General features: G+C 41.5%; 1 protein-coding gene across 1 annotated transcript in view; it reads left to right on the forward strand.

The window, feature by feature from the left end:
• The first annotated feature begins 8733 nt into the window (after positions 1–8733).
• GFRA2 (GDNF family receptor alpha 2) overlaps positions 8734–24144 on the forward strand; it is a 33947-nt gene continuing 18536 nt past the window's right edge. The window contains exon 1 of the mRNA XM_072149379.1: positions 8734–9072. Coding sequence (XP_072005480.1) covers positions 9030–9072 — 43 coding nt within the window. The 5' untranslated portion in view covers positions 8734–9029. The remainder of the gene's footprint in view (positions 9073–24144) is intronic.

Here is a 24144-nt window from a genome sequence, read left to right on the forward strand (position 1 = left end):
ATGGTAGACAGAGCCCTCTATGTTGGCACACCTGGCGCCCCAACCTCTGAGCTCCTTCTCCAGGCTTCAAAACCTATAAGGGGGGCAAATCATATGTAGGGGTAGAAAAATATGAGATGATCACAAAACATATGAGAGGGCACTGAAACTGGGGGTGACATTCGGAGGAATGACAGAACCTGGGGGTGGAGCAAGATGTACTTCAGATGGGGCAAAGTTGGTCTCTGGATATTCTGTCAGATGGGCAGAAATCTTAATTGTCACATTGGGTGCCAAAAATAATAGCATATGAAATGAAAGAATTGCAGTTCATGGTGAAAGGTCCTTTTTAAAGGGGTTTTCCCAAGAATAAAACGAGGGCAAAAGTGTGTTGGTAGGAAAAACCCCTTTAAAATATTCTTATCTTCACAACCTCATGTTTTTATAATATTTACTATGGAGTATGAATAAAGTTATTTACAAATGAAAAGACTCAAACTATACATGTGTTTACAGCTGAAACCTACCAAACAAGAACCACACCATAACGGGAGTATCATAGGGACTACAAAATGGATCTCCGTGTGATGAGCAGCACCTGGTTTTCTCCACCGCTTAGAATTAACTCCAAAAAGTAAAATCTTGGTCTCATCAGACCAGAAAATCTTATTTCTCATAGTCTGGGATCCTTCATGTGTTTTGCACACTGTATGCGGCTTTCATATGTCTTACACTGAGGAGAGGCTGTTATCAGCAGAGTCTGCCAAAAACCCCTGACTGCTGGAGGCCGTTGTGGAACTTTCTCCCATCTCCCTATTGCATCTCTAGAGCTCTGCCACAGTGATCTTGGGGTTCTTCCTTTCCTCTCTCACTAAGGCTCCTCTCTCATGATTACTTACTTTGGCTGGACAGCCAGGTCGAGGAATAGTTGTGGTCGTCCCAAACTTCTTCCATTTAAGGCTTATGGAGGTCCCTCTGTTCTTAGGAACCTTGAGTGCTGCAGAAATTCTTTTGTAGCCTTGGCCAGATCTGTGTCGTGCCACAATTCTGTGTCTGAACTCCTTGGGCAGTTCCTTAGACCTCATGATTCTTATGTGCTCTGACATGCACTGTGAGCTGTGAGGTCATATATAGACAGGTGTGAGCCTTTCCATACAGGTGTGAGCTTAAACATTAAACACTTAAACATTAAAGCTTGACTCCAATGAACGAGTAGAACCATCTCAAAGAGGATCAGAAGGAAATGGACAGCACATAAGTTAAGTTAAATATGACTGTCAAATCAAAGGTTCTGAATACTTATGACCATGTGATATTTCAGTTTTTCTTGTTTAATACATTAGCAAAAATATCTACATTTCAGTTTTTTCTGTCTGGATGGGGGCAGAGTGCACATTAATGAGTGAAAAAAAGAAATTTTTTGATGTTACCAATTGGCTGCAATGAAACAAAGAGTGAAAATTTTAAGGGATCTGAATACTTTTTGTATGTCATGAAACCACCATCCTTCTATCCCACCAGTGCTGTGGAGCATTGTGGCCAGTTAGCGGCACCACATAACTCAAAGATAAAAGGAGACTAAAACTATTCAAAGAAAGCATAACAACAAAATTTCCAAGCTCTTAATCTCCCTCATTTGGATGATTACCAATATACGCTGATATAGAGTGTGGTACAGATTGTGGTCGGTGTTGGGCGAGTGTCAATACCACGATGAGTTGGCACGGGGTTCATTCCTTTAGTAATTAGAGGTCGTTAACTTTTGGGGATTGAGCAGTAACAGGACCACATGTGGAGTCCTGAACTTCTTGGCTTCCGACAGAATAATCCAAAAAGCCTCAAGGCAAAGCTGTAGTTCTCTGATAAAAACCAAAGTGTCAGGTGAAAGGTCAAGATGTAGGACACTTTGGATACTCTTAAAGGGGCAATCCAGTAAAATTTGATTTATGGCAAATGAGGTCCCGAGGCAACGAGCGAAGGATGTAGTGTGGTCTCCAATGTGCCGGGATTGCTCCGGTCAAAAAAATGTACAAATTTCATCATGGAGATTCAGAAGGAAGTTTTGTTATTCTCATTCCTATAACTTGGGACTGTTCCTTTAAATCTGGGGTCGTAAATGGATATAATAAAGTCAACGTATAGAATGGAAGGAGGGATCCGACATTGACTGAAGTGCTAAGCTTATTATGAAATGGCCGTTTTATGTGAGTAATTGCTTTCTCTCATTCATTAGAGTCACCGGCAGGTTCGCAGAAATTCCGCACACTAAGTGACTAAATAAATCTGCTATATCTGTGTTAATTAAGGTCCCCGTGTGAGTCACAATAAGACACACGGAGGTCAATTTCATGTATGGAAGGAAAACAAACCTTCAGTAACCTTTGGAGAGATAGAAAACATTTAAGCATAAAATTATGAAAAGAAAAATTCCAATGTGTATCAAACAGATGACCGGCAGACCCTTTAATATTAAAATCTATGTTCAACTGTGCATATAACATTTTACTGGTTGAAGCAACTTTTCAAATTATTTTCATAAAAAAAATGTCCTACCGTTTTGTGTCTACAGCTTCTATTGGTTTGAGCTTCTATGTAGAGCTGTGTATCTCCTTGGTAACGGACTACAAACAAACCATGCGTAGTCTGATCCTGCAGTCATACTGGGGGAGATTTATCAAACACTGGCGCATTGTGTGCTAGCGGTTTATATTCCTCCTGCTCCTTTGGTACTGCCGGCTCTGGCACTTGATATATCCAATACCCAACTACTTGGCGGGACAATTCTAAACCAAGTCCTGTCTGACAAGTTATAGATACTGGGCCTTCGTGTATCATCTCCGTCCAACATCGACCCCTCCGTGGCCCGGCCTTGCCCAACTCAACATCCCGCCACACCAAGTTGGCAGGTTCTGGCCCTGTATCCGGCACCCGAATGTCTGGTTGGGAAATTCTACACCAGGCCCTGTCTGGCATAGTACTGCCGTAGCCTACACCGGGTGTGGGTGCAGGTTATACCAAGTGTTATAACATGCTGGCTGTCCAGGTCTGTCCCACTCAACAACCCTCCATCCCCATATGGGTGTAAATGGCTTAAAGGGTGAAATCCCCCTCCCCCACTGTGTTTGTAGTCTGTTGTCATGGGGATGCATTGGTTTGTACAGGAGCTGTGGACACAACATGTAATGGTATATCTAGTAAAGCTCTTTCATGGATTATCTTGGATGTGCTATAGAGGAAATGGTACCATTTTAAGATGCAGAGCTGTGGCCCTCGGAGCTATGGACAGATGAGAACCATATTATACATAGTTTTTGCTAAAATATATGGTATTTTATATAAAATGGGACAAATTCATATAAAAACATACCCCAATCCTTGTTGACTATGATAATGTGAGGAGCAGGTGACACGTCCACTTAGTGGTGGAGAATAGGTCACCGACTGACACTTGTAGGGTGACAAAAGGTCAGGCCTAGACACAGAGCGGTGACACAGGTCTTACTCAGACAGAAGAAGCCGTGTTTGTCTGCAGATCATTCCTCCTCCTTCTTCTTCCATCTCACAGGAAGATGCGGATCAGTCAAACCACAGAGTACCATGGAGCCGGCTGTGATTCACTATGGGATGTCAATGAGCCCTTTGTGTCACTTGTCCCCAGAGAGGCGGCTATCCTGCTATCTTGGACACAATTCACTTCCCCCGGCATGTCAGATTCTTTCAAACACAATACATACCCACAACCCAGATACACGTCTCAACTGATGTGTTGGATCCCAACTTTAATATAGTCATACAATGACACAGACTGTGATGAAGTCTATTAAAGGGAACCTGTCACCAGCTTTTACCCCATTAGCCTACTAGTCCCCTCAGGTAGGGGATGAAATGTACTTCCTAGAATTACCACTTTTATATACAAATTTCTCAGAGAAGAGTTATATTTTACCTTATTTTACCTCAGATGAGTCAAGTTTAGATACTGCAGGGCGAGTGTCCATTCAGACGCCTCTATCTTCAGTTCTATAGTATCTAGATACATGTTCATGGTGTCATATTGAAAATAAGAATCTCATCTTTCACATCACGTAAGGTTTTCGGTTCTGGGATTTGCAGAACCGGAGATACAGACAGTTAAAAAAAAGGCGGGAATTGGATTTTGCTCTGTGGTTCACACTCCCATCTACAGGCAGTCCAAGATGTACAAGATAGGGTCCATAGGTTTGTTCGTAAGTTCAATTTGTATGTAAGTCGAAACTGTATATTTTGTAATTGTAGTTTTTTTTTTTTGTCCCAGTGATAATTGGAGTTTCTAAATTGTTTGCTGTAATGGGACCAAGGATTATCAATAAAGCTTCATTACAGACACCTTACAGCTGATCATTGCAGTCTGGGACTATAGTAAAGCATCCTGAGAGCTTCACCAGAGGTCACAGTGGGCAGAGGGGTCCGTCTGTAACTAGGGGCCGTCTGTAAGTCGGGTGTCCTTAAGTAGGGGACCACCTTTTAACAGTTTCTCATTGACCAAACTAATAATTGACTCAGTAGCGGTGTCACTGACTTCATTATTTACTATGGGCCCGACAGATTTCTAACTTGCATCTTGTAATAATTGTGTAACATTGTTGCCCAAATTTCTCCACTCCAAGTGTTTGAACTTTTTCATTTATTTTCTGCAAAATTCAGTGGGGAACATGTATCAGGTCCGTTGTGATAACAGCACAAAACTTTCCTCTACCCCAACCAAAAAGAAAAAGGCAGGGAACCTGTCAACAGCATTTTCAGTAGTAAGCTAACAGCACCTTCAAGTGCAGGAGGGAATAACATATGTACAATACAATACAATACAATACAAAACTAATTATTACCTAAACAATGTCCTCAACCAATTAGATACAGGCAGTCCCCGGGTTACGAACAAGATAGGTTCTGTAGGTTTGTTCTTAAGTTGAATTTGTAAGTCGATACTGTATAGTTTATCATTGTAACCCCAGCCAAATGTTTTGTCTCTGCGACAATTTAAAAAATGTTGGGTTGTCATAAGAAAATTAACAATAAAGATGAATTACAGACACCTTTTATAACTCATACAGCTGATTATTGTAGCCTGGGGCTAAAGTACAGTTTTAACTAAGAGTCGTCTGTAAGTCCGGTGTTCTTAAGTAAGGAACCGTCTGTATATTAAATGAATGTGGTATTTGTATTGCCTTCACACTGAATTACTATATACCGAGCTTTCACCATATTAATATTAGCATGTAGACCCTGTCTGTACCGAAAATATGTACAGTGAGTGACTTCAATGAATCAATTATAATTGCTTAGTACATAAATACAGCAACAGAACCAAGCTTAATATATAGTTACAGTACCAGACCCAAGCTCCGTATCTAAATACAGTGCTAGAACCCAGCTCAGATTTAGAAAAAAGCAACAGAACCAGGCTCTGTATAGAAATCAGGCACCAGAACAATGCACAATACACATGTATACAATGTGCATATACAAATAAATTTACATATACACACTGCCCCACATATAGAGTGTCTCAATGGAATTTATCATGTCAACAGTGCTACTTTCATATGTATATTTGTATTACATGTGTACAGTATACACAGTGCCCCCATGATTTTTTTGTAATAACAGTGCCCCTCCTCTCTATAAGGAGCTGACATTTATGCAGTGCCCAACCTCCATAGTTAATTGCCATACATAAAGTACCCCCTCTGTAGTAGAATAAAACCACTTGGGACCTGTGCTCCCATGGCATCCTCCTGCTGCTGTCATTTTAAAGATGAGAATCTCAACTTTAAAAGGACACCAGAACCACAGCCTTCTGTGATGAAGAACTACATGTGTGACTGTCTTTATCTCTTATTTTACAGAACAGCAATACTATAAATGCTGGTGGCAGGTTCCCTTTAAGTTTTTAACTCCCTGATGAGGCCCCCCATGCAAATTAGTGTGAGGATTACTGAAGTCTTGCAATGCCTATTTGAGGTTGACAGCCAAAGGGCTCTGTCATGTTGTAGGGCAGTGATGGCAAACCTTTTAGCGACCGAATGCCCAAACTGCAACCCCAAACCCCCCTTATTTATCATGAGGTACCAACCAAAAATGAAAGCAGTAACTTATTGCTCCCCGTTCTTCAACAACATTCAATCATACTGGCCTCCTGAGGACACCAACACAGTAGATAGGAGGAAAAAATTGCATCATTGTAACTAATTCCAGTGTCCCTCTGTACACAGAGAATCGTGGGGCAGGCAGGAGGTCCTCCAAAGATAATTAGGGCCCTGCCTACATATTCCCCTCTTCCTACAGTCCCATGTAGCCAAGCAAGTATCACTGAAAGCAGCATCTTTTAAGTTGCTTGGAACTGCAGGAAGATTCTTCGAGTCCTGTCTGGTGAGCTTCATGCTGGGGCGATGGCCCGGGTGCCCACACAAAGGGCACGGAGTGCCGTCTCTGGCACCCGTGCCATAGGTTCGCCACCACTGTTGTAGGGGATACCGTCAAACATTTCTAGTTCACTTTCATGGAACAGCTTCATGCCCTGCATGATCCATGTATATAATATGCCCCCTATAGGGTTAAATGTCACATTACTTATGTTTGTGCATTGCCTACACTAACCACTAGGAACAGATCCCTGAATGTGACGTTACATATGAATGTATGCTGCTAGTGCTCCCCCTAGTGGAGGCTGGAGATGAAAACTATTTTATCACATGTCCTATAAAATAACATGTATCACTTATCCAGGTGCTCCATTCATGATAACTGAGGGTCCGACCACTGGGAGCAGAAGTCCTGTGTTACCTGGTTCCATCAAGTCCATAGACTTTGCATGTACCGGCAGCACATGTGTGACCCAATATAACTGAGCCAACCACAGAAGCAGAAGATCCTCCAGTGGCCCCAGGCAATATCCCAATACTGGGTCTCAGAGATACAGCAGAAGACAACTCAATTTTGGAGGCTACCAAAATCTAAAGGAGATTGCGGATGGATCCCAGAATCATTTTTTTCTCTCGATACAAGCACTTAAAGACAACAGTGCAACCACTGAGCCACCATTAGCCATGACCTCAGAGATGCAGACCGACTGGGGTAGTCACTGAGCCACCATGGGATTCAGCAACGAAAGGCACTAAGCATTAGAACAGCTCTAGCCACTGAGCCACTAAGGTTTAGGACACCAGGGAAGCAAGGCAAAAGTACTAAACACTGAGCCACAAAGATGACAGACCTGAGGGCTGCAAGACCACAGTCCTAACCACTGAACCACTAATACTCAGGACCCCAGAAATAGACTCAGACCTCTGGGTCCCAGATAACAATGCTAACCAGAAGCCACCAAGCACTATTACAAGACAGCCATGCTAACCACTGAGCCAGTACAACCAATGACCCCAGAGTTGCAAGACAACCATGCTAACCATTGATCCACCAAAACCCGTGACTCTAGGGCTGCAGGATAACCGTGCTAACTCCTGAACCACTAAGACTCTAGACCCTAGAGCTATAAGACAACAGTGCTAACCACTGGACCACCATGACTCAGGACCACAGGGCTACAAGACAGCTGTGGTCGCCACTGAACCACCATGACTCAGGACCACAGGGCTGCAGAACAGCAGTGCTAACCACTGAACCACCATGACTGAGGACCACGGGGCTGCAGGACAGCAGTGCTAACCACTGAACCACCATGACTCAGGACCACAGGGCTGCAGGACAGCAGTGCTAACCACTGAACCACCGTGACTCAGGACCACAGGGCTGCAGAACAGCAGTGCTAACCACTGAACCACCATGACTGAGGACCACGGGGCTGCAGGACAGCAGTGCTAACCACTGAACCACCATGACTCAGGACCACAGGGCTTCAGGACAGCAGTGCTAACCACTGAACCACCGTGACTCAGGACCACAGGGCTGCAGAACAGCAGTGCTAACCACTGAGCCACCATGACTCAGGACCAAAGGGCTGCAGGACAGCAGTGCTAACCACTGAACCACCGTGACTCAGGAACACAGGGCTGCAGAACAGCAGTGCTAACCACTGAACCACCATGACTCAGGACCACAGGGCTGCAGGACTGCAGTGCTAACCACCGAACCACTGTGACTCAGGACCACAGGGCTGCAGGACAGCAGTGCTAACCACTCAATCACCATGACTCAGGACCACAGGGCTGCAGGACTGCAGTGCTAACCACTGAACCACCATGACTCAGGACCACAGCGCTGCAGGACAGCAGTGCTAACCACTGAGCCAGCATATTTATGAAACATCCTCAATTATTTGACCATAAAAATTGAAAAATTTTCAGATGTAGCTGTACTCAGCCTGTTGTTGGCATATTTGGGACTGCGCTGTCTGTCTATTATAATAACTTTCAAGAAGCTTGTACAATATAACCCTCTGTAAATCAATAATGGGCGAATTTTAACCTTTGTCATATGTATAAGTGCTGAGTGTGTCTTTCTAAGGGGATTTCCATCAAAATTAAAATTCTTTTAAAAATATCTGGGCCAAACCCTATCACAGAACCCCATCTGTACCCCACAGATCCCCATTATAACTTAGGATCCCAGCAGTTGTTCCCCCAGTGATCAGACCCCTATCCCATATCCTATGCAGTTGCATCATTATAAGAAGTGAGTATCAGTAACCTTACACAAAGCCATAGTGATAGGACATGGCACATGACATACTCAGCTCTGCTGCACTGTAGCCTGTGCTCTGTGTATGGGGTCTCCTCTGCCTTTTATAACCTCTTCCCTCCTCTGCCTCCCCTCTTTCCCCACCTCTTGGACTCCCCCCATCACACAAACTCTTCCCCTGTTCCTCTCCTTCTTCTTTCAGGAGCTAAATCCCTGCACTCAGCATCTCTCCCTCTCCTGGATTTCCTGCCATCAGCTTTTTTACCCTGTAAAGGATGTCAGGAGCAGGATCCAGCACATAGAAGGGGCTCTGCAGAGGAGCTGGAGGAGCACTGGGATTAGGGAGATCAGGGTCCCCTCTCTAGGGTCTGCTGAAGATGCTGCTCAACACTCACCTCCCATATGGTCTCCTCTTCCTGGGTGAGTGACTACAGGATATGGAAGTTTAGGATGGATATCATATGGAACTTAGATGGGACTTCTCTATCTATCTATCTATCTATCTATCTATCTATCTATCTCATATCTATCTATCTATCTATCTATCTATCTCATATCTATCTATCTATCTCATATCTATCTATCTATCTATCTCATATCTATCTATCTCATATCTATCTATCTATCTCATATCTATCTATCTCATATCTATCTATCTATCTATCTCATATCTATCTATCTCATATCTATCTATCTATCTATCTCATATCTATCTATCTATCTATCTATCTCATATCTATCTATCTATCTCCTATCTATCTATCTATCTATCTATCTATCTATCTATCTCATATCTATCTATCTATCTATCTATCTATCTCATATCTATCTATCTATCTATCAATCTACCTCATATCTATCTCATATCTATCTATCATATATCTCTCATGTATATCATACATCTTTCTCTCTCTCAGCCATATCAATAGTAAATTACTTCTATCTACCTATTTCATATCAATCGCTCTATTTTATATTATGATGTATTTATTTATTACTATGTATCTGTCTTCTTGTTATGTATCTTTAACGTTTATACCTGTCTAATCTACTACCCTCACGATAGTGAACAATTGTATCTATCTATCTATCTATCTATCTATCTATCTATCTATCTATCTATCTATCTATCATCTATCTATCTATCTATCTATCTATCTATCTATCTATCTATCATATCCATCTACCTCCCTATACCCTATCCATCTGTTATCTATCTCTCTACAATCTATCTGTTTCATATCTATCTATCTATCTATCTATCTATCTATCTATCTGTCTAATATCTGGTTATGCATCTATACATGTCATATCTATCTACTGTATATCTAATCTACGTAATGGAATTAATTTGTGACTGATAGCAAGTAATTCTATCTATATCTATAAATCATCAGTCATCTCTGTCAATCTATCCATCACATCTATCTATCTATCTATCTATCTATCTCATATCTATCTATCTATCTATCTATCTATCTATCTATCTATCTACCTATCTCTTTATTATCTTTAGTAAAATAGAGGCACTTTTAGGCTCTTCGCACTGAGCCTTCTTTGATCATATCTAGCAATAACCATCAGTGATATGTGTATCCATGTAATCCTCTAGAACTTATATATGGAGCATGTAGAACTTTACACTTGGGGTGTAGATCATACTGTATTATTGTACCCCACAGTGTGTCCTTTGTACAATTGTGAGAGAGCCAACAACTTCAGCACTTATCCCCAGGGAGGATGATAGGACTAGTCTGGGAGGGGGCCGCCGAATGTACAGGATGCTATACTCCAATAGATCTAGATAGAATTTGGGAGAAATAAAATTCTCATTGTAACCAGTCCATTATCATGTGTGATTAGTGTAAACTATTACCAACTGTCTCCTGAGGCTGCGGTGTATGAGGTGTAGTACTTAGGTAGGTGTGTGTATTACATCTCTGTGTGATGAACCTACATAGTTATATATTACTTCATCATCTATTTTTGAAAATAATAGTTAGAATAGTTAATCTACTCAGCTAAACAAATTCTATCATATATTACCTACCTAACTTTCCATTATCTCTATCTATGTGTTATCTATTTCTCTAGGATTTATCTACTTATCTATATATCTTCTATTTATTATCTCTTATCTATCTAATTAGCTATATATTATCTTCTATTTATTATATATGTATCTACTTACTGTTATTATACATCTGTTTCTCTATCATCTATCTATTTATCTATTATTTATCTACTTATTATCTATCTTCTCTCTATTATCTATATAATATATCTATCTGTATCTATCTATCTCATATCCACCTATTACTTATCTATCTTTCTATCTATCTATCATCTATGTACTCTCTATTTTATATATATATTTCTCTCTAATCTATCATCTATGTATCCATCTATTTTTAATTTCTATCTATTAAAATAAAAAAGCAGTAGCGGAAAGAAAAGAAATAGAAAAAACTGAAAGAAATAAAAATTGGCGGTTTCTAAAGGAAATGTTTTTTTATTCTTATTTATTTGTGTATTGATTTAAAGTTGACCCATAGCCTTGGCTCTGAGAATTACACCTTCTGATTTGGCTGGTTTATCCTAATCGGGGTAATGCTCTATCTATTTATCTATCTTTCTATCTCATATCTATCTATCTCATATCTATCTATCTATCTATCTATCTCATATCTATCTATCTATCTATCTCATATCTATCTATCTCCTATCTATCTATCTATCTATCTATCTCATATCTATCTATCTCCTATCTATCTATCTATCTATCTAATATCTAATATCTATCTATCTATCTATCTATCTAATATCTATCTATCTATCTATCTATCTATCTATCTATCGCTATCTCATATCTATCTATCTAGCTATCTATCTCCTATCTATCTATCTATCTATCTATCTAACTCATATCTATCTCATATCTATCTATCTAGCTATCTATCTCCTATCTATCTATCTATCTATCTATCTATCTCTATCTCATATCTATCTATCTAGCTATCTATCTCCTATCTATCTATCTATCTATCTATCTATCTATCTATCTATCTAGCTAGCTACCTATCTTATATCTATCTATCTATCTATCTCATATCTATCTATCTACCTCATATCTATCTATCTATCTATCTATCTATCTACCTATCTCATATCTATCTATCTATCTATCTATCTATCTATCTATCTATCTATCTCATATCTATCTATCTACCTCATATCTATTTATCTATCTATCTCTTATCTATCTTCTATCCATCTATCTATTAAGCTGTATACTACTATAATCTATCTCTATCATCTATCTTTTTCTATAAGCTATCTCTCATATCATAACTATCTATCTATTGATTTGTCAATCTACATCTCAAATTATCTCATAAAATCAGAGGTGTGTAATCCTGGACCTCTAATCCTCACCATCCCATAGGCAGTGATGTTTCCTTGGCTCATGATGTAATATTTCCCACGGTGTTGTCCATTGGTGTAAGGTGTAATGTATTCATCCCCGCTAGAGTCCAGGGATAAATTATTCATCTCTGTGCTGATTTTATGTCTTTTTATGAGCGGTGTACTGTATATATGATTGTAATATCCTTTCTGTAGGTCTGCGGTGGATGTAATCTCTGCTCCCTGTATAATATAGGGTCTCTTACTTCTTCTATTATTCCATCCTGGGAGGCCCATTTTACTTGATAATGCGTCTCTATCGTGTATTGTGGTTAAAGTGCCTCTCTGCTTTGCTTTTGGTTTATTATTATGTTCTAATTTTAATATAACTTTAAAGTAACTTTTACACAACTCCAAATCCCTTGCATACATAAAGAATTTAAAAAATTATGTTGTGACTACCTTTAGCCACCACCAGATGGAGATAAGGAGTGGACTGCATACTGTTCATGTTTATACACAGTTCTTCAGCTCCCTCTAGTGGTGGCTGCAGGCAGATTTTCATTCAATTAAAGGACATCTACCAGGATGAAGGATTGTAAACCAAGAACACTTACATTCTGGTCTATGTCCCCTCTGACAGGATCTGCTTTTCTTTCAGCTTCTATTGCTATTGTTTTTGCAAAATAAGGCTTTAAAAAATTATGCAAATAAGCCTAAGGTGCTCCTGGCTACATAGCTGCCCCTCAGGCTCATTTGCATAATTGTTAAAGCCTTATTTTTAAAAAACAATGATATTAGAAGCTAAAAGAAAAGCTGATCCTGCCAGAGGGAGCACACACCAGCATGTAAGTGTACTTGATTTACAATTGATGATTCTGGTGGTAGATTTCCTTTGAGATCCTTTGGCTTCAAAATCTGCAAAAAAATCCTTACCATGTGTGTACTAATCTTAAAGATCTTTCTTAGATCATTTATTTAAGCACCCTAAGACATACTATAGGCCATTGTAGTCCAATTGGTGGTGCTCTGACTACATGGCCAATGTTTCAGGACACTTTAGAAGGGAGATACAAAAAGACTGAGGTTAGCGAACTAAGGTAATTGCTCCTATCTGCAAAGTTTGGAATTTTTTAACTCAATATTTTCCAGAGCACACAGCGGACAAGGTTAATTGTGGTATCTAGATCCACCGCTATTACTACATTGTCCTGATTGGCTTGCAGCTCAGAGGTCAGACCCCTGGCTATCCAACAGTGATTACCTATCCAGATTTTGGGAACCTCTTTAGGTCAGTGGGTCAATTAACCCCTCTACTTATTTAGTTGCTTATTTAGTCGCAATTCCCAGCACAGAGCAGGGAATTATGACTTCTCTGTCCTATACACTGGCTATTGGGGGAGGGAGTCATGATGGGACGTGCAGTGGGCCAAAGTGGGGTGTTCATGCCCTGGGGTGGGGTGTTCATGCCCTGCACAGGTGTTCATGCCCTGGGGTGGGGTGTTCATGACTTGCACCTTTTCAAGCTAGAGCACAATTCTATGCCAGGTCAGCGTATCACGGCTGCCAACCCGCATTTACCAGGAGGCCACAGCCTCCTGATAGATCCGCTGTGTGCCAGGGGGCCGGGTACTACAAGCGTATAATAAATGCGCCCCTAAAAGTATGGCAGCACCCTTCAAATATATACTTTCTACTATAAATGTATGGTTTTGGAGAATATTATATGCAATGCATTCTGGGAAACAGTATGCAAATTTACTGTCAAACAAATTTACTGTCAAACAACCCCTGCAGGCTCTAGAGATTTCGAGAAGCTCCGACCTCATGATAGATTTGGTGTACGACTGTGCTGCCAGGCAATTCTACAGCACGTCTGGCCTGGCATCGGCTATAACTACTGTACAGAAACGCCCTTGACCCACCCCAGTCCGCGGCTGGCCCACTACACACCCCATCACTCCCACTTGGCGTGGAGGTGTCCAAGGGGGAAATACTGGCGAACTTTTACCTCAGAAAACTGGTGTACAAGCGCAGATTAATCCCCCATAAGTAGGTAGAAGTAGGGGGATGTGGAGAAAGCTACCCAGAAAAGCCTAAGATGGTCCGTAAGGTATCTCTTCCCTATATGAAGAGACAAGGATTATAAATAATACAGTATAGTATGGTACAGATTTTGAATTGAGTGACAGCTGTGGTCAATGTCCGACCCATTGAAAAGCCTTGAAATTTGACGTGAAGAGATTACATTGGAGTATTTATGTCTTCCCTGTATATGGCGGCCTAGACACTGGAGACTGAATTTCCCTATATCTTTCACACTGTATTATCAGAAAGCCCCCAGTAATAAAGTGATAAAGTTATCAGACAATTGTAAGATGTCAGTCCTATAGATTGTATGGAAATCCAAGTAATTAAATGAAGAATCTGAATTGCACAGTATATGGAGTATTCACTGAATCCGCTATGGCTCTAACCTCACTAATGGCTCTGACCCTGTGACCTGTTATTTGTCTACATAAAGCTAATAATGAGCCTAATGTGGACCCTAAAGAACGGGGGGGACAAAGACAAGAGCTGTCTGTGAGATGAGGAGAGGAGAATAAAAGCCCTGAGAGAAATGGACTTGTCTGTAGACACTGGCATAATATATGACGGGTCGTGTATGTTGTGTTAGGGGCCATTAGACTGGATGACTAAGTATGTAGACATGATTATCGTGCTTATGATAATAAAGATAATACATTCAAGGGGTTTTCCTGACTGTAGGATGGGTCATACTGTACTGTAACTACCATATTAGTGGGAGACACACTTCTAGTCCGACCAAGTACTAACATGATAGGTCCATTGTCAGACCCGTCACATGTGATATTGATGACCTATCTTATGAATGTGAAATTAGTATCTATAAGGTGGGAAATCCCTGATAAGAAAAATGAAAGAGAGCATCACTGTGTCTTGCACCGCCCCCTTAAAGGGGTTTTCCAGAGACAACAAGTTAACCGATCGGTGGAGGTCTCATTGATGGATGGATAGTTAGTTGTACCCCTGTTGTACCCCAGATGAACAGAGCAGCCAGTCACGCATGCGCCTTACTACTCCATTCATTTTTTTAGCCCTCTTGGCTATCTGTGTCAGTTTCATAGACAGTGAATTGACTGGAGGCTTCTACAAGGGTACAATGGACCCCCATTCTTGTGATCCATGAGGGTCCCATCAAGGAGACCAGGGGCGGATTAAGGGTGGTGGAGGTCCGCACAATTTTTTTCAATAAAGTAAATCTTGCTAGTATTGAATATATACAGCCCCCCAGTAATACATATATACAGCCTCCAGTAAAATAACAAAATAATAAAATGTCTGGCGCAGGTGTCGTAGTATGTAACGTCATTCAGCTGCCTGCCTCAAGAGACTGATGTCCCATGCGCTCCTCAGTCTGTGGCAGAACAGGGAGCGTATTGTTCACTTGCTCTACCATAGACAAAGATATGGGAGGGGAGGAAACCGGGTCTGCCTTAGGCTACCGCCCAGTTCATGAAATTCTTAAATATACTGAGGATAACAAAATAACTCATTCTATAATTCAATGTTATTAACAAAAATACAGCATTTCACAGATATAATTCCAACTGGTCTCTATCAGTCCTGGTGTACACAATTTTGGCTGCCCAGGGATCCGACCGTTATTCTTCTGACTTTAGGGTCGGGAAGACATATTGTTCTCCTGTCTAAAGTTGCACTGAGCTCCTCTCTGCCTCCAGCCCCCACCCTTGCATTCTATGAGGAGCACACACACAGACTTCCTACCGGCAAACAACACATCAACACATCATGAGGAGAGTAAAGCTACAAGTTACAGAAAGATCAGGACTTTATCCAAGGGATGGAGGCAGAACAAAGGTGACAGTGTATGTAGCAGAGCTGGCCAATGTAATTGTGTGTTATATCCATCTAATGGATCTCATCATCTCTCATTTCTGATCTGTCTCGTCTCTCTTTCTATGTGTCAGATACTAGTGAATGTTCAGAAGCTAAATTAAAGTGTAGATAAACCTGGACCCTGATAATCTAAGCATATTGTCATCACACAGCATCTCACAGCACTAGAGGAATCATGAGATGAAATTTGAGAATTTTCTTTCATGGGCAAACCATTTAATCCCATTGTAAGGCAACAATGAGGGGCTGTATTTTAGGATCATAAAATTGTATCACAAAAGATGTGAGACGGAACCCAAATGTAGCAGTAAGAGAGCCACTGAAGACTCTACAACCTGTACATATAGAATTGCTGTTGACCTGAAGAGGACGCTGCACACAAGGCATCCCAGAAATATTAATAAACTGAAACAGGTCTGCAGGAAGCAACGGTGCTAATTTTTCTCCTCGCCGTTGTGCAAATCTAATATTCAGCTAATGAAATGTTTGGTGACACCAGTAGATCTCCAGGTTGTGAGATTCAATGGGTTTACTCCATTAGACATGGGCGTGACACAAGTGATCAGTGCAGAAATCCAAGTCATTACAAAGGGTTCACTTATTTTTTTCTTAGGATTGTATAACACAAAGGATCAGCTTTGCCTGGAGTATTTCTGTAGTTTAATCTTGCAGCTGGAGCATGGAATACCACATACAGTTTTCTTGGCAGATTTTATGCATTTCTTGAGCCAAAGCAGAAGTGGATTCAAATAAAAAGGGGATATAAAGATAGAATTTATACTTCTCTTTCCTGTTGGATCTACTTTTTGCTTGGTCTTAAAAAATAGAATATAAAACTATCTTTTCAGCCTTAAAGGGGTTATCTCACGGATATTAATCACATGTCCACAGAAGAGAAGATCAATGTCCGGTAACTAGGATTCACCTTCTGGAATCTCAAAACTCTATTTATACTCACTACATGGAACGGTGGCGAACTCTACCACTTTGTTTAGCGTCCATCAGGTTAATTTGAGCAGCCAAATAATATTTTTTGCCATTTTTGTCTGTATTATACTTGTTGAATGTAGCAGAAGAGATGATTCTTGACAGATACTCCATTTAGACTCCTCCTCCTGTAGTCATGTAGTCAGGACGGCCCCTCAGTACTCCCATTCTAGCGATTGCTGAGGCCTCCTGTGATCAGCCATATATCACTATGTTGATAAATGTCTTTTATGGGAAAGCGACCCCCTACTGCAGGATCACCGTTGTATGAAACCTGCGCCCTATTACGGGCTCCCATTGATGTGAAGAATTTGTCTGGAGCAGGTGAACCCCATGTAATGGCTTATCTGAACTATGACCTTATTGTAGACTGTAGTACAGTATTCATAGTGTCTTAAGTATTTAGAATATCATCCCCAATCATCCGCTCATCAGCAATAAGCATAATGTACTAATTATCAATAACCTAAATCTTTTAGCTAGACTCCATCCTAATGTGTCTAAATCCCATAGAGCTCCCTTTTCCGTGCTAATTGAACCAGATTAGTTACAAGTTTCTTCTTAAATATTAGTCTATAAGAGGTTTATTATATATTGTATAATGCCCCAAGAATTTTATGTAAGGTAGAATGGAAATAAGGGGTCCAAAACCCTGTTAGCTGTGGTCGAGGGGTGAAATCTAACCTGAAGAAGGTGCCTTAGAGATTACAACTATCTCATCTAGTCCTAACATGGTTGATCGGAAAATGGTGACTGGACATGAGATCTAGTGATGAGTTTTCACCTACTATAATAAGTTGGTGAATGGGGGCCAAGATGATCCCATTTGCCAGGGGAAGAGAAGATGGTGACTAGAAAACAGAATTCACCCAAAATGATAAAATGGGTTAGGCAAAGGAAGGTTTATGCAGGGTACAAGCCGATATCCTCTACCAGGGATAGGAAATTTTTAACATGGAACCAAGATGGTTTAATCTAACAGTGAGAGGAACAAGGTAACCAGGTGCCAAGATGTGTCCATCTGTTGAGCAGAGGTAGTGTAACTACTCTCCAAGTTTTCATTTTGGCTCAAGAAGGGAGCGTCGACCAGTTACCACCTATCGTGTAGGTCAGCAAGTAGGTAGGGACAGCTCGATTGGTCTAGCTTAGGATTGTCCTTCCCTTTTCCATATTTTTGTCCCTTTCCAAACAGCAGCATTACAAGTAGATGATGACCCCAGCACTTGTCAGTCCCATCTACTTAGGAAAAAGAATATTCTGTACAAAGACAATTCTAGTACCATTTGTCAAGGAGAGGGAAATCAGGGTGAATAGGGACCAAGATGTGTCCATCTGTTATAAAGAAGAAGATGTTGCCCCGGAAACAAGTCATTCTTATTTCCTGAGACAAAGAAAGATTCTGTACAGGGACCTAGCTGTTTCCATTTGCCAGGGGGAGTGAAACGGTGAACAGGGACTAAGAAATTCTCACTTTCCAGTTGCAAAAAAATGGTGAATGTTTTCTCCAGGTTCAACATTAATGGCGTAAATCATGTCCCACCAGTACTTATGGGATCATCTACTACAGGAAAGTCAAACTAAACTCGAATGAGGGCAGTCCAGAAGTTGCCATTACACGTGATGTTTCCTTTAAACTATTCTACTCTCTTCAAGGACCTTCACCCAACCCATCTGGAGATGTTAGAACATCACGTGACGTTTGTGTGCTATGGCCATTGCAGGTCCTCAAGCTGGAGCTCCAATGAAAATCCAGTCATGGCTGATGTGGTACTAAATTTAAAGCTGAAGCAGGTTTTCACCCCTGCTGGCCTAGAGGACCACATGAAGATGGTTCCATATGACAGGGAAAGCAAAATGTGGACCAAGGAGCAAATACAGTCCCATCTGATGGAAGAAAGGAAGAGTTTGTAGCCAAGGGACAGGGACCAAGTTAAGGGCATCTGTTAATGAAACAAAGATAAGGACAGGGAGCAAGATGGCGCCAAAAGAATTAGATGGTCCCATCGTCTGGGAAGAAGGAGACTTTATATAGAGACCTAGCTCGTCCCACAAGGGAATGGAAGATGCTAACCCAAGACCAATCAGAAGACGGTGGTGATGAAAGATCCAGGTAGTACTTTACTCTAGTAACAAGCCAAATCCCTAATAATATTGCTACCTACCTACTAAGCAGAAAGATCAGTCCTCAAATAGGAGTACTTGCTGTTTTTTACATGTTGGTCAGAGGCTCGGTCTCTGCTCATCTGTCGTTAAAATGTCTGAAAAGAGCTTGTAATTAAGTCCAATCTCTCAGTAAGTGAAGGATTAATATAAGGATTAGGCCTATAGGGAATACAGAGCAGTCACACTGGGACTCTTGTGCCTTGGAGGGTCAGATGTCCCTCTGCACCTTATGAAAATATCAATAATATAATGTCACTAGGGCCCTGGTGCTTGAAGTTAGGAGTCTGGATATGAAATGAAATTTATATAGTGTATTATTCATACAAGTGGCTACCAAAGTGCGATCAGACCGGTTGTTTTCTTTTGTTGGGCCATTGTCAGCTGCGGTATAAGACATTGGGGGTCATTTACTAAGGGCCCGAATCGGGTTTTTTCCGTCAGGTTTCCCAAATTTTTCTGTTTTGCACCGATTTTCCAGAATTGCCCCGGGATTTTGGTGCACGAGATCGGATTGTGGCGCATCGGCGCCAGCATGCACGCAACGGAAATCGGGGTCGTGGCCGTCGGAAAACCCGACGGATTCGGAAAAACCACGGAATTTTTAAAAAATTCCGCGCTTACCTGCACCCAGCAACGGATGGTGAACTCCAGTGAACTCCAACGGACTTCAGCGTAGCAGCGACACCTGGTGGACATCGGGCGCACTACCTTAGTGAATCGCCGGAAGACCCGAATCCTCGGATCGCGCCAGGACCGGGTAAGTAAATGTGCCCCATTGAATTCAAGTAATCATCACTCCCTGGTCGGGAGTTTCATCTGACATGTTGATTGGGTATGGGGGGTCCATAATACAAGAAATTGTACGGATGATGATAAATCTGTAAAATACTTATAAGGCTACATTCACACGACCACATGGGGAACGTACATACGGCCGAAGTATATACGCCATATATACCTTCACCATAGACAGCAATGGGCGCAAGGAGCTGTACGGTGCAGCACATGTGGGTCCTATCTTTCCCCGTAATACGGCGCCGTGCACCATACACCGCACCGTGCACCTCCTCTCCCGGGCACCGACGTGTGCCCACCGAGCTACAGTACGGCAGGGACACTGTTGTGTGAATGCAGCCTAAGATATATTACAAATGTATATTTGTAAGTGAAAAAGTGTGTCCACCTGTCAGGCTCTTTTAAACCTTCCTCTCACTGAAACTAATATTGATGCCTTTGCTGAATCTGTCTCGGTCTCCCAAGACAAACTGCGAGCTCACTGAAATATCAGATGCTCACATAGTAGTCTATGAAAAAGGGAGGGGGACGAGGAACCAAATGAGAGAGAAGCAAAGACCCTAACTAAGACTGCTGCTGATCAAAGTAAGTGTTCTTTCCAATTTACATCAATACAGCTCAGTACTATAATGTTCTATATAGTGCTGCTTTGCATTGTAGGATAAAGAGAACTATGAAGCAGATTTGTCCTCTACCTTCTGTGCATTGAGTGTGTTCTAGCAGCTTGTCTCTAGCCACCAACTTTGAGACAACACAGAATAAGAAATAGGGCCTACAAAGTGAGCTCCACACACACACACGCGGCAACTTTTTTTGGATCCTTTCTTGCCATTGGTGAATTCAGGCGCCCCAGAGATATAGAAAGTTCTCAGGTCTCGAGTACTGATCTAGTAATACCATGAAAATCCATCTACTTATCATCTCCGTAGGACTATACTTAATTGTATACATTATACTAAATGTATTTACCCCTTCTTGGAATTTTGCCATAGACTGAATATTCTAAGCAGCGGCTTCATATTCACAATGCTGCCCCTGGGAAGACTTGTCCCTGTCTATATCTTTACTTACTATTCATTAAGGATAAATATGAACAGTGGCATAGCTCCAAGGGCTGCAGAGGTTACAATTACCACCGGGCCCCGGTGCCTGGGGGAGCCCATAGGCCCTTCTGTAACATGAAAGATCAGCAGAGCTATGAATAGTAATTAACTGTTTGGGGTCTTGGGTGTTTGGCAAGTCCCAGGAGCTTTACCTTAAAATCACAGACACACACAAAAATAGAAACTCAACTTTTTGTTTCAATTTACATAAAATAGCTGCTATATAGAATTCACTGTCAGATCCCAACCAATCTCATATACTATAGATGGGTCATCAATATCTAAAAGGTGAAAATAGTAGCTCATAGATAGAAAGATGGACACGTCCTTAGTCTCGTAGAGGTCCCAAGCTTACCAGCTGCTACCATTCATATTATAGGATATGCAGTGGCGTAACTAGAAGCTGATGGGCCCCAGTGCAAAGTCTGTGCCAGGCCCCCGACTATAATGTATGGTATATAGTAATAGTCTTCTCATATGGGAAAGTGACACCATAAGGGCCCCCTAAACCTCTTGGGCCCGGGTGCAACCGCAACCTCTGCACCCCCTCAAGTTACGCCCCTGAGGATATGTGACCAAAGGCATTAAATCCAGACATGAGAGATTATTGGCATATGATATGGGAATTGTACGGTTCTCGAGCTGACACAAGGGATAAACTTGTTGACTTGCAAATCACTACACATCCACCAAAATCCACCCGAATCCTTGCGCCTGGCAGAGGCCCGAGTACACGATATCGGCTGAGTAGTAAACTTCATTTTATTAGATTAACCCCTAGGGATAGTTCACATTGCTCCCAAATTTTAGGATGTTGTAAGAGGGACATAATAGTCCCATCCCTAATGTTCTCACAATGTATAATACCCTCACTTAGGCTCCTACACTATACAATATCCCCTTAATGTCCCCACATAGTATAATGCACCCTTCATGTAGCCCCCTACTTATAATACACTCATGTCTCTGGCCCCCTCACAAACAAATCCCCTCTCCCCTTTCCGTATCCCCTATCATCTCCTGGTTGGCAGGCGCCCCCTATGTTTTGAGTTTATGCCTGAACCCACCGGAAGGTCTTCTAACTCTTAGATTGGCCAATCTGACACCAAGTAATTTTGGACAAAAGCATAGGGAATGCCTGTAAAAAGTCTGACCTGTAAATTATTCCCCTCTTTTTATAATTTTCCACATAATATTATAATAAATATGATAATAATAAATTATACAGATAAACAAAGTTGGTGATATCAGAGTAAGGTTCTTGAATTACCAATAAATCTACAACCAAATTTTCAAAGAAAACCCAGCCAACATCTAGCGTAGCTCAAGGAACAGTGAATTGATCAGTGCCAGCCTGAACTGATTCTACAGTAGATCTGTCATTACTTACGTGGTCTTTCTTTTAGAAACAGTGCCCCCTTCTCCTTTCCCACTGCTCAACATGTTGGGGCTTATTTACTAAGGGGCCAAATCGCACACTTTTGCAGGGTTTCCCCACGATTTCCGGTATGCGCCAAAATGCCCCGGGATTTTGGCGCACGGGATGGGATTTTGACGTATCAGAGCTGGCTTTCACGGGACAGAAATGGGGGGGGGGGGGGGCGTGGCCGCCGGACAACCCGACGGATTCGGAGAAAACGCGGAATTTAAAAAAGAATTTGTGTCGCAAGATCAGCACTCACATGCACCGGGACAAAGAAGGTGAACTCCGGCGGACCTCGGCGCAGCAGCGACACCTGGTGGATATCGGGCGCATGGACAGTGGTGAATGCCTGCAAACCTCGTCAGACAACGCGCTGCAGCATTGCTACTGGACCGGGTAAGTAAATGTGCCCCGTTATGTCCGGTATCACAGTTCAGCAAGAAAATGTTCTAGAACTGCAATATCAGACTGTCGACATGTGTGGTGCTGTTCCTAGTGGTTCTATCCTAACAATTTTCACTGTATTATTTGTGATTACTGGAATACCCCTTTAGCCTTACCATGTTCCCACTCTGTGATGTACAGCACTATGCTACCTACATCAGCTCACCTATGTGGTAGGGTGCTGGGAAAGGGTTGGGCACAGCACCCCTACAGATACAGCATTTTGCTGTGAGCTCCATCTAGGGGCAGCTACGTATAAGCAGAATTTTATAATTCAGTTTCAACCCATAAGAAGATTTCACCATTTCTCGTATTAAAAAACGATGTATTGCAGCTCAGCTCCATTGAACTTTAAGGGATATTCCAGGGTACTTTTCTGCCATAGCCCGGGACACCACCGCTACTCTGGTTACTCCCTGCCCAGCAGGAAATATCTTTTAATGATACTGAACTTCAAAGTCCTGTCCAACTGTTCTGTGTACTAATGAGAAATCTATTTTTCCAATATCGTGGACTCCATCCAGGCTGTCACTGTAACGTCTGCTTTGCATTCATATACGCTGCAGATTTTGGCCAGGTTTTCTGAATATCTTCCAAAATTCGGTTGTTTATTTATTAGTCAGACAATTTATTAGCAATTACATCCTATCCACAGTATAGTGACTGGTGCCAAGGGAACAGCTGAACAGTACGAGGAACATATACTGAGATAGGTCATTTATCAATGTTAAAAATGAATGGGAGTGGCCGGAAAACCCCTTTAATAACCTAATCTAAGGATTCATCAACAAAAGTTTTGTCCTGGAAAACCCCTTCAAAAACATGGGTTCTCAAAATATAAACCTTTCCAATATAACCTTTTATATCCTTACTGTTTCATATTTGATTTAGATATGAAGGCTCTGTCCGTGTGTACATTTTATAGTTCCTCAGAGAAACCTGTTTCTGGATTATCAACAAATATGGCTGCCAATACCATCCATCCTCAGGGTGTTGGTAGGGGGCGCTGGTGAGGTTCCTAGTGATACCCTCACTTAGTTTTCTAGACTATTAAAAGTGTGGAAATATCTACGATGTGGGGAATGGATTGTATATATAAAACAATTTTACAGGAACTGTGGTGGCGGCCATATTGGTTTTCAACCAGTTTTATTAGCAGAAAAGTTTGTGACGTAGGTTGTTTCAAAGACCCTTTGTATATATATTTGTCTAGATGTAGATGTAGCAGTG

Source organism: Engystomops pustulosus, chromosome 4 (assembly GCF_040894005.1).
Source record: "Engystomops pustulosus chromosome 4, aEngPut4.maternal, whole genome shotgun sequence".
NCBI classification, from domain to species: Eukaryota; Metazoa; Chordata; class Amphibia; order Anura; family Leptodactylidae; genus Engystomops; species Engystomops pustulosus.